This window comes from Aureobasidium namibiae (assembly GCF_000721765.1).
Source record: "Aureobasidium namibiae CBS 147.97 unplaced genomic scaffold scaffold_3, whole genome shotgun sequence".
NCBI lineage: Eukaryota > Fungi > Ascomycota > Dothideomycetes > Dothideales > Saccotheciaceae > Aureobasidium > Aureobasidium namibiae.
In genome coordinates this window covers 447,135-464,162 of record NW_013581206.1, presented here as the reverse complement: position 1 = coordinate 464,162, position 17,028 = coordinate 447,135, and the positions used below count along the sequence as shown (strand labels likewise).

The 17,028-nt window shown below is 50.9% G+C and overlaps 6 protein-coding genes across 6 annotated transcripts; 3 read left to right on the top strand and 3 right to left on the bottom strand.

Moving 5' to 3' along the window:
* Window positions 1-405: 405 nt before the first annotated feature.
* M436DRAFT_40680 (amino acid transporter) lies at window positions 406-2,032 on the top strand (the record flags this gene model as incomplete). Its single annotated transcript, XM_013574769.1, has 2 exons — window positions 406-546; window positions 599-2,032. 2 exons carry the CDS (start codon window positions 406-408, stop codon window positions 2,030-2,032), a joined length of 1,575 nt encoding a protein of 524 aa, XP_013430223.1.
* Window positions 2,033-2,703: 671 nt separating this feature from the next.
* On the bottom strand, window positions 2,704-3,618 carry M436DRAFT_39610 (uncharacterized protein; the record flags this gene model as incomplete). The annotated part of the gene is made up of 1 exon (XM_013574577.1): window positions 2,704-3,618. A coding segment is annotated over one exon (915 nt), but the record flags the coding sequence as incomplete, so codon positions are not given.
* A 733-nt stretch (window positions 3,619-4,351) lies between these two features.
* Window positions 4,352-5,794, bottom strand: M436DRAFT_40094 (uncharacterized protein; the record flags this gene model as incomplete). Its single annotated transcript, XM_013574673.1, has 2 exons — window positions 4,352-5,068; window positions 5,120-5,794. 2 exons carry the CDS (start codon window positions 5,792-5,794, stop codon window positions 4,352-4,354), a joined length of 1,392 nt encoding a protein of 463 aa, XP_013430127.1.
* A 658-nt stretch (window positions 5,795-6,452) lies between these two features.
* M436DRAFT_61212 (60S ribosomal protein L18ae) lies at window positions 6,453-7,177 on the top strand (the record flags this gene model as incomplete). The annotated part of the gene is made up of 4 exons (XM_013574828.1): window positions 6,453-6,462; window positions 6,513-6,697; window positions 6,780-6,956; window positions 7,019-7,177. The coding sequence occupies 4 exons, from the start codon at window positions 6,453-6,455 to the stop codon at window positions 7,175-7,177; spliced, it is 531 nt and encodes a 176-aa protein (XP_013430282.1).
* A 683-nt stretch (window positions 7,178-7,860) lies between these two features.
* Window positions 7,861-9,644, bottom strand: M436DRAFT_70324 (Metallo-dependent hydrolase; the record flags this gene model as incomplete). Its single annotated transcript, XM_013574926.1, has 2 exons — window positions 7,861-9,452; window positions 9,503-9,644. The coding sequence occupies 2 exons, from the start codon at window positions 9,642-9,644 to the stop codon at window positions 7,861-7,863; spliced, it is 1,734 nt and encodes a 577-aa protein (XP_013430380.1).
* Window positions 9,645-10,213: 569 nt separating this feature from the next.
* On the top strand, window positions 10,214-16,582 carry M436DRAFT_39489 (uncharacterized protein; the record flags this gene model as incomplete). The annotated part of the gene is made up of 7 exons (XM_013574555.1): window positions 10,214-10,375; window positions 10,430-10,682; window positions 10,728-11,318; window positions 11,670-12,272; window positions 12,540-14,585; window positions 14,796-15,481; window positions 15,536-16,582. 7 exons carry the CDS (start codon window positions 10,214-10,216, stop codon window positions 16,580-16,582), a joined length of 5,388 nt encoding a protein of 1,795 aa, XP_013430009.1.
* Between the last annotated feature and the right edge of the window lie 446 nt (window positions 16,583-17,028).

Below are 17,028 nucleotides of genomic sequence, written 5' to 3'. Positions count from 1 at the left end.
CGAGAACCGTTCAGTCAAAGGTACGAAGACATCACTCCACTGCTGATCCGGGTTTTTCTCACTTCCCTCAGACCCCACAGTTGTAATTGAAGGTACACCAACTCGTAAGATGTAGCGAAACACATGTTTTGATTCGCAGATCTAGTGCGCAGACGGCTCGATAATAGCTCACTACTCATTTGATAGCATCTCTAGCTAAGAAGCCTTGAGGTCGATCATCTCTAGATTCAAGGGCCCGGATGTCAAACACATTGTTTCTAGCCACGCTTTATGCTACCGAGAAAACCATTGCTCCGGGATCAAGCAGACCAAGCTAAAACTCACGGTCAAGCCACAATAGTCTCGTTTTTGCTTCCTTCCTCGTTCAAGGTTCTTTTTTTCCTCACACCGTCCCTCTCAGAAGCTATGTCTGTGGCCGGCAAGCCTACCCACAAACTCTCCTTTGAGGAGGTGCCTTCAGAGAATGGCTCTGTGCCCGAGGTCAAGAAGGGCACTGATGCCGACGCCGCTGATATGTCGCGAATGGGCAAGAAACAAGTTCTGAGAGTACGTAAATGTGCAGACAGTCTAGAGACACTTCTCTAACAGAATCTATCAGAGAGAGTTCCGCTTCATTTCGATTGTTGGCTTCATCTGTATTCTGCAGTCCACCTGGGAAGGTGCTCTTTTGTCCAACGACCAGTCTCTGCACAATGGCGGCCTGGCCGGCACAGTTTGGACCTTTATCGTTACTTGGCTCTTCACCCTCTGCATGATTGCTTCCATGGCTGAACTTGCCTCCATGGCACCGACCGCAGGCGGTCAGTACCACTGGGTCAGTGAATTTGCTCCGCCATCACTGGAGAAGCCTCTGTCATACATTGTGGGCTGGAGTTCTTGGCTGGGCTGGGTATCTGGTATTCCCTCTTGCGCACAGTTCTTGGCCTACCAAGTCGAAGGTCTTGTCCTCATCAACAACCCTGACGCAAACCTTGGAGAACTGTGGCAGGTTGGCCTTTTACTGTTCGCCTTCCTCTTCGTCACTTTTGGCTTCAACATTTTCCTCTCGCACAAGTTGCCTCTTGCTGAGGGTATCATCCTTGTACTCCACGTTCTGGCTTTCTTCGCCTACCTCATTGTCTTTTGGGTCATGGCTGATGTTGGATCGGCAAAGACTGTGTTCACTGAGTTTTCCAATGGTGGTGGTTGGAGCAGTCAAGGTGTTTCTTGTCTTGTTGGTCTCGTCACTCCCATCTGGTGTTTTATCGGTCCCGATGCAGGTGCACACATGAGCGAAGAACTGCGCGATGCTTCCCGCGTACTGCCTAAAGCCATGATGTGGGCTACTGTCATCAACGGCGCACTCGGCTGCGTCATGATCATCAGTTTCTGCTTTGCCGCTGGCGACAATCTTGACGGTATCCTGAATACTGGTACTGGCATCCCCATTGTACAGCTCCTGTACAATGTCACGGGCTCCAAGGCTGGAACTTCCGTCATGACTGTTATTCTCTTGGTCCTCCAATACTTCTCCGCAATCACCACCATTGCTTCTTCGTCACGTCAAACCTGGGCTTTTGCCAGAGACAGGGGATTCCCATTCAGCGAGTGGCTCAGCCGTGTCGACCCTCGCTGGGACGTGCCCGTTAATTCCCTCTTACTCTGTCTCGCCGTCTCCCTCATCCTCGGCGCCATCAACTTCGGCTCGGAAGTTGCTCTCGACGCCATCATGTCTGTCTCCAACTCCGCGCTGCTCTTCAGTTATATCGTATGCATTGGATGCGTGCGTCTGAAGCGTTGGAGAGGACAACCTCTGCTACCCCGTCGTTTCGATCTGGGTCGATGGGGTGCTCCGTTGAATGATGCAGCGTTGGCTTTCTTGGTCGTTGCATTTGTCTTTTCCTTCTTTCCTGAGGATGTCAATCCTGATGCACCGGATATGAATTGGGCTATCGTTATTTGGGGAGCCATGTGGGTTATGGCTGGTGGATACTATTACTTTGGCGGGTCGAAGAAGTATGTCAGTCCTGGCAGTTTGGTCAAGAACATGTAGGGAGTGAGGCAGTTGTCTCTTAGACGAGTTGATAGAAATTCAATGCCATTACTTGTATCAACTACGCATTATCTTTACACATCGTGTTGTCAAGGTCGATGACGATCCTGATGATGATACCCAGGTCACCAACCTTCAGTTACAGGTACAGCGATAGAGCTGAGGATGATGTGTCTGAGATTTGTGTGGTGGTCTGGGTCCAATGTGCAAAATCCCTGTGTGGTTTCGTGGCTTCAGATCCAGAAGTCAGGTCAGAGAGAGTCTGATGTTCGAGAGGTAAACATACATGTTTAGTTTCTATTCGCAGAGCCACTGATTTATGCTAATACCTCAAACCCAAGCATAGCAATACAGACAGAGAGATCGCAAACCCACCTGCGTCAAAGAACACACCCTCGAACTAGAGGACCTCCCTGGAGGACACCCTTGGATTTCTCTCCGTGAGCTGAGATTTTACAACCCCCCTCTCTCCCACGAAGCTATAGGGAGTATTGCAAGCTGTAAAAAGGCACAGCGATTTCAAAGATTAGGAGTCCGTCTAAAGAGAGCCCGGAAAACACTGTATCTCCATGGCATACAATCCAGTTCTCAAGAACATTGTGCATTCTCATAGCAATACGCAGCACAACCCTTTTGCAACACAGAGAGTAAACATCCCTCTGCCACCCCCACTACCTCGTAGCAAACACCTTGAACGTCTGCACATCCCTCTTGATCCTATACAGATCCCCCAACTTCAAGCCCCACGAGTCTGTCCATCTGGTATCTGTAATCTCCTTGATATCTTCAATGTCGACTCTATGGTGTTGCAACCAAGCTTCTATGGCATCTAAATCGTCGGGTCGGTTTTGCCATGCCATGGCGCCTCGCTCGTATTCTATGAAACTGTGGAGGCGTGGGTCCGGGTCGTTGACGGGTTGGGGATGTGTAGATGGTGGAGAGGTGGGGGGTTGGTGTTGGGAAGGGGGTCGAGTGGCGAAGTTGGGGGTATTGGTGGTTGTGTAGTCTGTGGTGTTGCCGAGGGATTGGGAGGGTGTGTGTAGGGTGTGGTGGTTTGGATGTTGTTGCTGTTGTGGACGCTGCTGCGGCTGTGGGTCGCGCTCTTGTAGACCATCGACATGGTGGGTCTCCTCTCCTGACCTAGAATCCGAATTGTTCGTCGTCAAAGACCTTCCAGCAACTGCAGCACCATCCCATTGGAAGGCGGTATTGGGAGCAACTCGCACACTGCGGTTGCTGGCGGGGTCAAAGTGCAACTGCTGTGGAGAAGGTTGTTGCGATTGTGGTTGATTTGGCGAGTGCGCACTATTGCCAGGCTGTTCAATGCGCCATGGTCGCGTGTACTTTTGACGTTTCGAAGGCGTATACTGAGCGCACTTGTCGAGGTGTTTGACCAGCTCCGTCGTGTGCCAGCTGCGCTCTTTCTGGCAGTGCTTGCATACTGCGCGTTCTGTCCTGTCGCCGGGTCCTGGTGGCAGCCGCGTAAAGTTCTCTTCGACTTCTGGCAGTGGTGCTCTTCCACCTTTGCGCTTCTGGCTGTGAGGCTGAGGAGTGATGTTTACTAGACTTGACATGGTTGCTGTGAGTTGCTTGACGGGAATCCGAGCAGGTCATCTAATTCAGGAAAATCATGATCATCCTGACGTAGCTACAGGCCAAGTTTCTTAAAGTTTGTAACGCAGACAGCTGCAGAAATGCACAACAGTTTCGAAGACCAAGAGACGTCCACACAGAGCAGTGACACGAGTGGCTCTCAGTGGAGTCCTCTACCTTCTAGAGACTATTGTGCATTTCTATAGTAACATTCACGATCTATAATCTCGTGTGAGAATTGTGCTAGAAGTGTGATAAGTTACAAACTTTGGCACATGGGAGACAATGAAGCGGTCATAACAATAAGGTCAACCGACTATTGACTATTCTGGAACATCGTATGTCTAAGCATGCTAGCAGTCTTGTTGCTTCGTCTAAGCAGCTAATAACACTGATCCAGAATCTCAGTAATCGCTATGCTATCTATCTATGTTGATGCATCTTTGTCATATCATAACCTCGTGTTTGTTCGGCTGCGTTAATCGGGTGTTGGCCAATGTGCTGCTTCGCTTCAATGGCTGGAGATGGCCATAGCATATATTCCACATATAATGATGCGTTGTGTGCGCCAGCCCTGTATTTGACATGTGAACGGTCTCGGTATAGTGTCTGCAGACACCATCGGTTTGGTTTTGGTGTCTCCTCGAAGAGCACAGGTCGTGGCTTGGTGACGATCTGAGACAAGTGAGAGCTCCAGAACGTGGTACGATGACGAGACTTCCTCTTTCATACGCCAGTACCAGGAAAGGCTCCCTTCTTGTTCAGCACCACCATTCCGTGGCCGCGAGAGATATATCCTTTCATCATGCCCTTGTAAATCAGGTTGGCAAGCAGGCACTCAACCTCATCGCCCTCCAACTCAGTCTCGCCGCCAATTCTCAAGGCAGCCATAAACTCTCTCAACGGAATGCGACTTCTTCGGACTGGCTCTGCGGACGCCTCGCCCTCTTTCGGTGCTTCAATTTCACCAGCAAGATAGACCTTTCTGACCAGATTGCGAAGGCAGATGTCTCTACCACGTTCGAGGGTGAGATACACTCTGCGCTTGACAAACTCCTCTTCTCCAGCTTGGAGAGCAGTATCGAAGCCAGCCAGGTCGCCCTTCTTGATGCAAGCACAGAGCGGAGCAAAGAGTCGCTGCAGTCCAGGATAGGGTGCCAGCATTGATTGAGTAGGAAGGACGTGAGCAGTGATAAGCCTTGTGGGGATGAGGTATGTCAAAATCAGCCTGATGTTACGAGTTGAGCCCGTCAATGCTTTGTTGTATGCGATAGTCAAGTATTCCTCGGCTTTGGCATAATCTTCGTGCAAGAATTTGAGAACGCCAAGGTAGTAGTTGTAAGTAACTTGCTGAGAGCGAGGGAATCGATCCAGCGGAGGCAAGTCGGTGTTGGTCGCCGAGAGCGATCGAATGACGTTTTGTGAGAGAGCGATAGAGTTCAGCTATTGAGCCATGTCAGTATAATGTCTTTAGCCATGAATATGCATGTTTACCTTGAAGTATGTTTTGAACTGCAAGTTAGCGATGTAGTAGGCTCCCCACTTACGCGAAGTCTCTATTGGAGATCTATCGCCAATGCAGAGACTGAAGACTCTGTTGATCTGGCGTGCGGCATCTTCGAGCTTCTCGTTTCCTCCTGTAGCATCGCCGACGTCCTCCTCAAAAGCGTTGAACGATGTCTGGCCTTTCTGGAAGGCAGCATCGTCAGCTTTGATGGCAAACACTCGCAGGAACTTGGCCACAAGATATAGACAGGGGATTGTCCAAGCATCGAAGACTTCAATCTGGTAGCCTCGCAAGAGCATGTTAAGGACATCCTTCCAAGCGTTATACACTTTGTCCCAGTTGGCGATCTTGCTTTGGGGTTTCGATGCGTTTTTCCCTAAATTTAATGATTCTTCGGCGATGAGAATCTCGCCGACGGCCTTCCAGTATGCGACAAAGACATCAGCCCATGCACTGACTTCGTTCCTCTCCAGCTTGCATGCCGGATTATGCGAGAGAGCATGACGGAAATCTGATTGAACGCTGAAGGCATTCGTTTCTCTGTGCAGAGCATACAAGCGACCACTATCATGCTTGGGTGCGATTGGTGACAGAGTGCTGGCGAGCTCATAGCCTCCCCGTGCCATCATCGCACGCCCAAACTCAATCATCACGTTGTTCATCTTGCCGATTGAGTCCACAAAGTCGCGACTCGGTAAGAAGAGTGACCTAAGATGAATGTCTCACGAAGTACCTACACAGGGAGTCAGTGACAAGATTGGCATGTGATGTTGATGGTCGATGATGAATGGTCTGAGCGTCAGCTGGACTGCTGGCAAGACGGCGAAAAGTATGACCGGCTCCGTTGCTGGGCTTCGCTGCCAAGAGTGAGGCTGGCGCACTGTAGTGACGGCTTATTCCGGTAAACGAGGAGTCTGGCGTCGGGACTCCACCGAGCGCGCGCAGGAATTTCTCTCTCCCAAGCGACCGACAATTTACGTTGTACTAACCTTCCAGCAAACGCAACAGTGAGTCTATCCCAGCCCTCCATCTGCCATTCTGCAATACTGACAATTCGACAAAGATGGGTAAGCAATATTCTCTTCCAACACGTCTTCCTACCGCCGAGTTCGATCCACCGCCGATTTTCCTCCTCCATCTGGCCTGCACAATCCCGTATCTTCGTCCGCATCGTCTGCAATCCTGAATATGGTCCAATCTGGCTGCGACCGTTCCGCTTGCACACGCCGCGACACTTGAGAAGAACTCGACTAGGGCCACACGGAGGAATCGAAACCCGCGCAAGAAAGAGGAGGAATTGAAAGGATCGAATCGGCTGGCATGGTCTACTGTCAGCATCAAAGAGCAAGGAACATTGGGCTAATACATACTGCCGTGCAGCTCGCCTCCAAGAATACCAGGTCGTTGGCCGTCTGTTGCCCACCGAGGCCAACCCCACCCCCAAGCTCTACCGCATGCGCGTCTTCGCTCCCAACGAGGTCGTCGCCAAGAGCAGATTCTGGTACTTCTTGTCTCAGCTGAGAAAGGTCAAGAAGGCAAACGGCGAGATCGTCACCCTCAACCAGGTACGACTCTTATTATATGCTATCTCCCGGAAATGGGCTGCAGCGTTTGGCGTTAAGTGACGCGATTAACACGCGCCTGCAGATTCATGAGAAGCGCCCCCAGAAGGTCAAGAACTTCGGTATCTGGATCCGTTACGACTCTCGCTCTGGTACCCACAACATGTACAAGGAGTACCGCGAGATGTCTCGCTGCGAGGCCGTCGATGCCCTCTACCAGGACATGGCCGCCCGCCACCGTGCCCGCTTCCGATCGATCCACGTACGTCCTGGCATCATGCTGGCCCCGTGTTGCCGCCCGCCCATGCTAACACTCCCCTACAGATCATCAAGGTCGTCGAGGTCGAGAAGGCCGAGGACATCCGCCGCCCCTACATCAAGCAGCTCCTTACCAAGAACCTCAAGTTCCCCCTTCCCCACCGCATCCCCAAGACCGCTGGCAAGAAGATCTTCGCTGCCCACCGCCCTGCCACCTTCTTCTAAGCGTATCGCTCACCCGGTATATTGCTGCGTACTGCTGGTTGGGAACGGACGTGGAGAATTTGGACGGAAGGTGTTTTTTGACCGTGAAAAGAATAATCCTCTTTTGCTCGCAAAGAGCGCCCAACGGCCAATCAAAAAGAACTTTTTTTTCGCAACGACAACAAATTCATGATCTCTAACTCTACAGTCTTTTTTCCTTCGTTTCTTTTCACACCCCCTTCCTTCTCCTTCTCACTCGTGACATGTACTTTATGTACAACACCCAGCGATGCAGCTCGTAGGAGTTGCCCGAACTATTTGCTATTCAGCGCAAGAAGTTTGGAACGGAGCGTTGGTAGATTGAACGTCCAGCCGAGAGAGACGGAGTGCCTTACGTCGCTTTTAGTCTCTCTTGTGCTGGCAGGGGAACGAAGAGATTTGGCCTTGACTTCAGTGGGTCCACGTCTAAGAGAACCCCCTAACATCGTAATACGAGATTCAAGTCGATAGTTGTGATCAATATCAAATTTTTACCAAGACTACTATTTTGCAGTTTGCTCGCTTGTGATTTGTGATTCTTTCCTTGCATGTGGTATGAATGTGTGCACCCATGTTGAGTGATGAGCTTGACAAGATATTCCTCGATCATAACCCAATTATTGACTTCCCTGAAGTCGCGAGACGTCTGGCCGTTCTACACACATCTACTCATCAGGATTCAAATCCTGATCCTCTCCAAACTCCACAACAACCCACTGACAAAATTTTTCAAAGTCCTTGGCCCACTGCTGCATTCTCAGTGCCCTCTCGCCCTTGCCATAGGCACCATCCTTGAGCTCCTGTTGCCATTGCTGCGCATTCATATCTTCAAAGGAAGCCCATCTGACACTATTCTCCGCCAACGAAGCCAAGCCCTCAAGTCCCAGATTCTCCCATCCTTGCAGTGCTTGCCAGAAATCGTGGGTCATGCCGCTGTGTCCGTGGCCCAGGATTGCCGGGTCGTCGTTGCAGAGGGATACTGGGACGCCGCGGGAAAGTAAAGCGGGAAGGGGATGGGACATGATGCTGCTTGTTAGACGCAGTACTTCGTTGCTGATGGGACAACTCTCAATCAGGATTTTCTTTTCCTTGACCATGTCGCACAGCAATGGGTGTTTGTAGAGTGAAAATGCGTGTCCGATCCTTCGTGTGCCGAGCAATATTGCATCGAAAAGGTTTTCGTCTGTTTCGTCGCCGTCGCCGAGGGTTTCGCCTGCGTGGAAGAAGAAGGGGATGTCGACTCTGTTTTGCGCGCATGCTTTTTTGAACCAGAAGAGTTCCGGGGTGAGATCTGCTAGGCTGCGACCTAGGTCTTCTTGGCCCACGAGATCGAATCCGCAGATTAATTCTGGATAGAGAATTTTCATGTCGATGCATTCTTGCATGCTTTCAACCACTTTGCGAGAGTCAAAGCTACGCAGAGTGGTATAGATCAATCTTGCACCCCAAAAGCCTTTACCCAGAGCTTTGAAGTTTTCGATTTCTTCGTCGAGGATGTCGATCATGAGTTCGTTGGATGGTTCGGGGTCTTCGGAGCCTTGTTTGTAGAAAGGGTCGAGGAAGGTGCTGCGGATGTCGACGTATTGCACGCCGTCTTCGACTAGTTCTTCAAACATGCGGCGGAGGAAGGCGCGGAAGGTAGGTTCGTAGTGGAGTAAGCTGGAGATGATGCCGAAACATGATTGGAACTTGCGCCAGATGTCGTTGGGACCATGCATGTGCTGTGTGGACTCGTCGAGAGTGATGGTGATGCGCTCCTTGAGCCATTTCTGGAAGCCCTTGCGCCCACCGTGGGGAAAGGCATCAGCGGCAGTGTCGATGGGGATCCATTGACCACCAACGTAAGAGGTTTCCCATATCGAGGATGTTTCTGGGGAGCGGTTCTTAAGCCATTTGAAGACGAATGGTGTGGAAAGTTGAGCATCTTCGGAGTCGAGGGGTTGGTCGGCCTGGATGTGCATGCCTCCGATCTTGAATACTTCCTCAACAAGCCAGTCCATGTCAACCATGGCTTCCAGATGGCAATGCAACAGAGCGCCTTTGGGCATCTTCTTGACGATTTTCCATAGTTTGGATTGTTCAATCTTGGGGCGGGCAAGAGTGAACATCATTCCAGGGTAGATATCTTTAGAGTCAGAGCCTAGACTGTCTTCGTAGTCTTTAGTCCAAAGTGTTTGTTGTTCCTCGAATCTGATGGCAGAGACAATAGCACAAGCCTCGCGAGCCATTGGGGACAGGGTCTCCCGGAAAGCATGATCTTGGGAGAGTTAGAGACGAGGTTTTAGCTGTCATTTAGATCTGACTAACCGCTACGTTGCTTCTTCTCTTGGTTGATTAGAGCATCTCGGCCCTGAAGGTATTTCTGAAGGAATGGCTCCTCGAACGTTGGAACACCTCGCTCATGAAGCCACTGTGCATCAGCCTCTTCTTGAATGCTGAGGTGATCCATATTTTGAGATTACAGAATCTAATGTGTGAGTCTCGGTATATGGAAGCGGCAAAGAAGGGCGATATACAATAATTATAACGGAGATCAAAACAAGGTGGATATTTTGCACAGTATCGTCTATTGCTTCGCGGACGATGAAGAGAGAAATACAGACGACCTGCAGCGGTGCCATTGGCCAGGGACGGCGTGCACAGACATGATGATCCGAAACAAGCAGCGATCGGCGATAGGATGACGGCGGTGATAACGGAGACGGGGGTTAGAGTTGCTACCTAGGCTGTCCTCCGCAATGTATGTGACAAGAGCGGATGTCTTTGACAGTCAGGTGCACGCTGCAATTAGAGCGGCGACAAAGACACTAGACACTAGCATCTCAGAGTCGTGTGAGGAGGCCCATCGCCAGACCCAGCACGAGCACGAAACAGTGGCCAGCCGACTCACAACACTTTCACACTCTGTCTCCATGTACCCCGCGAGTTGTTGTCGGCGTACCGTAACATGAATATACGAACAACGAGCACGCTTGGTTGAGGGCGACTCCTGCTTCTTGACAGCTCCACCACGCCATCATGGCTTCATGGATGCCAGCCTACTTCCAGAAGCGCCTGCTACGGACGGCTTTATCGCGTATTGCTTTGCTGGATGTAGATTCACTAGACCTCGACTCCTTGGGCGTCAACATCGGCAGGACCAGCACTGTCGAGCTTAAGCATGTCGGTCTCCGTGTTCAGGTATACACATCCACTACCGTGCCTTCCTTTGTCAGAGTGGCTGACACGCCCTAGGAACTGTCGGCTCTGCTGCAACTTCCGCCCAATATCCGCCTCCACGTCGCCCGTGTCCTGTCGTTACGCCTGACCGTTCCAGCCAACTTCTTCCAGCAGAGCATCATCGCCGAAGTAGATGGTATTGAGGTCCACATCGCAGCAGACGTCCCTGCTGAACACCACGACGATGCCGATGACGCAAAGGCCCCCGAACATCGCAAGACGAATCGTCGGATACAATCCCCCGCTGCTTCCTTCCAGGAAAGCAGCCGTCTACCCTCGGCTCAAACACTCGCGCGATCAATACTACTAGAAGAGCCGGTCGAGGAGAAACTAGACTTGGAGGCCCGCTACATGGCCAAGTCGTCTTTGAGTGATACAAGCGATGATCTGGGCACTGGCATCAGTCTAGGTCTGCCTGCTATGGTCGCTTCGTTTTTACAAGGAATCGTGGACCGTGTGCAAGTGAGGATAAAAGACGTCAACATCAGACTGTCTCTCCACGAATCGACTCCCGGACCATCTCCTATCATCTTCATCGCGAATCTTGCGAATATTCAGGTCAATGCTGCCGCCCCTTATGCTGCTGATACAGATACGGATCCTCAAGTATCTGCTGGAAAGCGAAGACATATCGCTCTCGAAGGCCTTAGTGTCCACTATGTGCGCGAAGAACGATTCGCTCACACGCGTACCTCCATGGCCGATCTGTTCGCTTCATATACATCGAGTGCTACAAGTAGAAAAGAAGAGCATAAGGGTGACACCTTGTCGAAACCGGAGCCTGCTCTGGCCGAATCTGGTGTTCTGCCACACATGAACTTTCCAGCTTACGCACACCTATCCGACTCGGACAGCGAGAGCCTACCGGATGAGATGACACAGAGCACTGCATCTTTTGATATACGTCCTGGTGAGGATAACGTCTCCTGGGCCGATAGGCGTAGCCGAGGGTCTTCCGATCACGATCAAATATGGTCCTCATTCGCCCCTGATGATGATCGACCAGCCTCAGAGGTTCTTCAGGATCTATCGTCCTCGGTCTTTATGAGTACCGTCGATACTCGAACATCCTCTAGCGTCATGTCACAATCGACAATTGGACAGTCCTTCACAAGTGCCCAGGCTCCACAAACTGCTTCAAGCTCAAGCTTCATGCATCAACATGGCTACCCCGGCTCTGAGATCCCTGAAGCTCGGGATGTTGCAAACAGTGCCGATGCAGAAACTCCGCCAGCTCTGTCCCCCCTCGATTCAGGTAATGGACCCGACCTGACAGAATCTGTTGTCTACAGTCATGCCGAGGCGGAGAGCATGTATCTAAGCGCTGTAGGTCCTGGGCCAGCTCAGGGAACAAGAACATCTCCGAATCTGAGGGCTCTTCCAGGAGGCTGGAACTCTGTCATAGATGACGATGAAGACCTAGATCTTCCATTCTTGTCGCAACACCTGAATCAGCAATCCGATTCCAATTTTGAGGATAGAGCTCTGACACCAACTCTGAGAAATCAGTCACCCGTACATGAACGTCAACCTGAAGTCGAATCTCAAGGTGTATCCTTGGCATATATTTCAAAGGAATTACTGGTTATGCACAGATTGAACATCGGCATTCGTCAGGCTCCACGTGCTAGTAGACCGGCGCACAAAGCGGAAGATTCGATCTCTCAAAGTTCGATGACAACCTCTGCCTTCCAGCAAACCCCAGGTGCGTTCTCGATCTACGCCGAGGGAGGTCGCTCATCCGTGCGATTCAATGCGCCAGCTACAGATGAGGCAGCTAGGGTCTCTGAGGATAGCGAGGCAATGGACACAACTATCGAAATTGAAGCCACTCCGATAAAGCTACAGCTAGATGCTGGTATCATTCGTTCGTTCCTTAAGTTAGCAGAGACCGTGAAAGGTCCTGGCCAAACCCCGGCATCGAGCAGAAGCTCTGACCAGAAGGACTCAGACGTTGATCAGAACTTACCAGGGCTCTCTTTGCAGCTGGATTCCTTCTCTGTGTCTCTCTTCGAAGATCTGCCGGAGGCATCAGCAGAACTTTTTGGTTTGTCTGCATGGCGTCCTGGACCATATCCGGCTCACGAGAAGAGGGCATTGCTGCAGTTTGAGCTACAACGCATAGATGTAGAAATCAGCAATCATCCTCCACCCGCGGAAGTCGGTCTGAAAATTGGCAATCTCATTTTCACGGCCGGAAGCAACATCATATTCTCATTCGATACAACGAAGCAGCAGTCTGAAAAGAGGAGTGCTCAAAATGCGATCACCGTTACCTCTGTCACAAGAACGACAATACAGGGACAAAGCGTCAGAAGAATTGAAGCCGACTTACTTCCTCTTCATGTTGACCTCGATCTGGTAAAATTTGACGAAGACTTCGAGACATTAGGTGGGATGATTGGTATCGTCGAGATGAGCTCCTCTTTATTGTCGAGCGAATACTTTGCTAAGAAGCAAGAAGTCTCAGCCCCGCCGCGTAGGGGCGTCCGGTTTCGAGAGCCACTGCCTGACGTGAGCGCTGAGCCTGAGATCAAGTTCGGCGCGCGTTTGGAAGGGTTTGATATAAAGCTAGCTTCCAAGTCATGCTCTCTGGAGTTGCAAGCGTCGACAACAAAGGTTATACATCGACAAGCTGGTGTGAAAGTAACCATTGAGGCACTATCTCTTACTATGCCAACGACGAACACGCTGACCAGGCGTTCCAACCTCGACATCTCTGTCAGAATGGTCCAAGTTGTTTATAAACCCACACCTTTGCAGCAAGATCTGAGCCACCTGATATCACTTGTTACTCCTTCCAAGAACAAGTACGAGAACGATGATGATATTCTGGTCGATACCCTTATCAGGCAAAGGAGGAAAGGATCGGTTCTCAACGTGCACGTATCGTCCTTCCAAACCTACGTTCATGAGTGGGACTTTGTACCACATCTCCAATTGCTCGGCGGTGAGCTCTCTAAGTTGTCAGCAGTTACTAAGTACTTGCCTGAGGATGACACTCCTGGAGTATTGTTTTTGATCAAGCTTGCCGATTCACAAATCAGAGTACCCATCAACGAACAGTTTGGACTCATGAACGTCTCTCTCAAGAACATACAGGTGGCTCACGTCGGCTTGCCAGCCCTCACTGCACTTTCTACGGGTGACGTTCGCCTGGGTCCAGTCGGAGGACATCACATAATCCATGAGATGCTCTCAGGAGCTTGTACAGAGGAATATCCCATGCTCATGTTGCGCATGGTCGGAGATGAAGTGGAGCCCGTCGTGAAAGTGAAGCTGTTCAACATCTGCGTCGAGTACGATGTTCCTACACTTCTCTCTCTCACCAGTACCCAGACTGCCTTGGAAGTGGAGCAAAAGGCGCAAGATCTTGCCGCATCTCTTCTAGAGAACCCAAACCCAGGACCTAAGAAGACGTCGCCACCTGTGTCCGATGTCAGCAAGTCGTCTGGAATCGTCAACAAGAAGCTCGCCATTGATGTGCTGTTACATGGCTGCGCTCTTGGTTTACAGCCCACGGAGCTGAGGTCGAAAGGGCTCCTCTTACTGGAAGACACGAAGTTTGGTACTTCTGTCCCGCCGGACGAGTCCTTCGAAGCTGTTCTGAACATCCGACAAGCAACGCTCTATGTTGCTGATCATGAAGCAGTGCTATCCCCTGATAGTCTGATCTCTCCTACTTCGTCTTCTCAGCCAAATCATTCACTACGTTTGCAAAACAATCTTTTGGACAGAGGCTACGTTTCTGTCAGCTCGATCAGATCTGCTCAGGCTACAGTGTGTGTTCTTGAAGACGATCTCAATCATGACAAGTTCGTCGACGTCGAGCTTCGTGACGAGTTCTTCCTATTGGAGACATGTGCCGATTCTACACAGACTCTGATCTCTGTGCTCAATGGTCTATCGCCACCTGCAATCGCCAACGATGATCCTAAGTTTCGCCCTCAACCCCATCATGGGCTCATGACACTGGACGATATGGTAAACTCTTTCTCTGGAGATGCGTTCGTTAAACCTGGCCATGCTCCCTCTGCTTTATTCGACGCCGAGATGGATCTGCCACTAGCTGAGGAAGATAGTCTGATGGTTGGGTCAGATATCACATCGGGTCTCTACGAGGCAATGCACGCGGATATGGGCTTGGATGACGAGGACTTCTACAGCGGAGGTAATCTTGATGATACTGCCGAAAGTCTTCTCGAGCAAGACCCATTTGAGATGACGAGCTCGCCACAATTCGGCGACGACGCCTTGCTGCGCAGTCTACGGAAAGAACTCGGCAGCTCGGCGGTAGTGACTCCTGCAGTGATCAGGCCATACTACCAGAACGACCGTAAACTCGACAAGATCTATGGGGGCTCGAGAGCACTGGGAGAAGCCCACGAGCAGCAAAAACGATTCCCAGTGCAAGTCAGGGTCAGGGATGTTAACATCATCTGGAATCTGTACGATGGTTACGATTGGCGCCGCACCCGCGAGGCAATCACACAGGCCGTTGAAGAGGTGGAAATGAAGCTCGAAGAACGCAAGTCGAGCAGACGAAGGTCCAACACCCTTGAGGACGACACCGAGACAGTCATCGGCGATTGCCTGTTCAACTCCATCTACATCGGCGTACCTTCTGCTCGCGAGCCTGCTGACCTTCGCCATTCGATTAGCAATCTAATAAATCAAGGAAACGAGGCCGCCAGTGAGACAGAAAGCTATGCCACTACTGGCATATCCAGACCGAGTCAAGCTGATCTCAGCCGCCAGAAGAGGCTTCGGAAAAAGCGACTTCGACTTCAACGAGGTGCTTCACACAAGCTCGGATTCGAGCTCAAAGGAGTCTCACTCGATTTTTTGATACACCCGGCTGGAAGCAGCGAAGTACAGAGTTCGATCGATGTGAGGGTGACGAACTTCGAAATCTACGACCACGTGCCGACCTCGACCTGGAAGAAATTCTTGACGCTCCACAACGATAAGAAGAACATGCGCGAGATGATGAAGCCTATGATCCACCTGGAGCTCTTGAATGTCCGACCTGTACCAGAATTAGTAGCCACGGAGATGACTCTACGGGTAAGATGCGGTGGTCCCATTGCCGTTCCCAAAGCTGACCATATTTTATTTTAGGTTTCTGTTCTACCGCTACGCCTACACGTCGACCAGGATGCACTAGAGTTCATGACCCGCTTCTTCGACTTCAAGGACGATTCGTCCAAGCCGGCCGATATTGCTGTCGAGCCACCATTTATACAACGGTTGGAAGTCAACACCGTCAGCCTATGCCTAGACTACAAGCCCAAAAAGGTCGACTATGTCGGCTTACGAGGTGGTCGCATGTCTGAGTTCAAGAATTTTGTGACTCTTGAAAAGGCCGACATCAAGCTCAAGCACGCGATCATCTACGGTCTCAGAGGGTTCGATACGCTGCATGACACCTTGAGTGACATCTGGACACCAGACGTAATTCACAATCAGCTTCGTGGAGTGCTCGCTGGTATTGGGATGACAAGACCTCTTGTCGAGCTCGGTATCGGGATCCGCGACATTGTCGCAGTTCCAGTCGCCGAGATTAGAAAAGATGGCTTCAAAGTTCGCAGTGTTCAGAAAGGCGCCGTCAAAGCCTTGAGCACAACTTCGTCCGGATTCGCACGTCTAATCGCAAAGGTCGCGATTGGCACGGGCACCAGATTGCAGGACATTGAAGACATGCTCTCGCCAGCTCAACGCTCTGTGAGTAATCAAGCTTCGTCGAATGTTGAGGAGGAATACGAGCAGCCTCTTCCACGTGCTGTCAGCAACTATGCAGATCAACCCCTGGGCGTACTTCAAGGCCTGCACTCGGCGCGTCGCTATCTCGAGCGTGATCTCACAACAGCAAAGGATGCTATAATTGCCGTTCAGGGCGACTTCATGGCCAGTGGAACCGCTGCAGGGGCTGCGAAAGCCGTGATGAGACACGCGCCCACCATTTTACTGCAACCCGTCATTGGTGTCAGCCGTGCGGTTGGCCAAACGTTCAAGGGTGTGGGGAACCAAGTCGACCGTGAGCATGTCAAGAAGTCGGAAGACGTGAGTCCTTTTTCCTTTCCCTATCTTTTCTCCCTTGAGCCTCTTTTCTTTGTCACTCGGTTGGTTTGCGTGGGCTTTTGCGCCATAGCGAAGCTTTTCTTTTGAGCGGTAAAGGCTAACGTGCTGTTACCAAAATAGAAATACAAACATCATTGATGGCCTAGTGGTTAACCCAGCCATACAACGGGTGAGGAAAGAGTCGGAGATCTCGGAGACACAGGGGAAGGACGTGGTTCAGCATTTTCCTAGTAAGGTGTTCCGGCTCGACATACAATGCAGGACGTGGGATCTTCAGGGAAATGGCGGAAAACACGAGGAGGCACTACATGGGCACGTTGTTGTTTTTGTTATTAGCAATCTTCGTGTACCCTTGTCCATAACATGCTTTTGCTTTGCTCGTATCCAAAAGACAACCTCCCCCTCGTTGTGCTTTGAATTGACTTTGTAGACAGGAAAGAAAAAAATCAGCCAATCGGCAAATGAGGACAAACGGGTATTGTTTTGGGTTTCTCGATCTCTCCAGTCTTGTTCTGTCTTTTGATCGTATTATT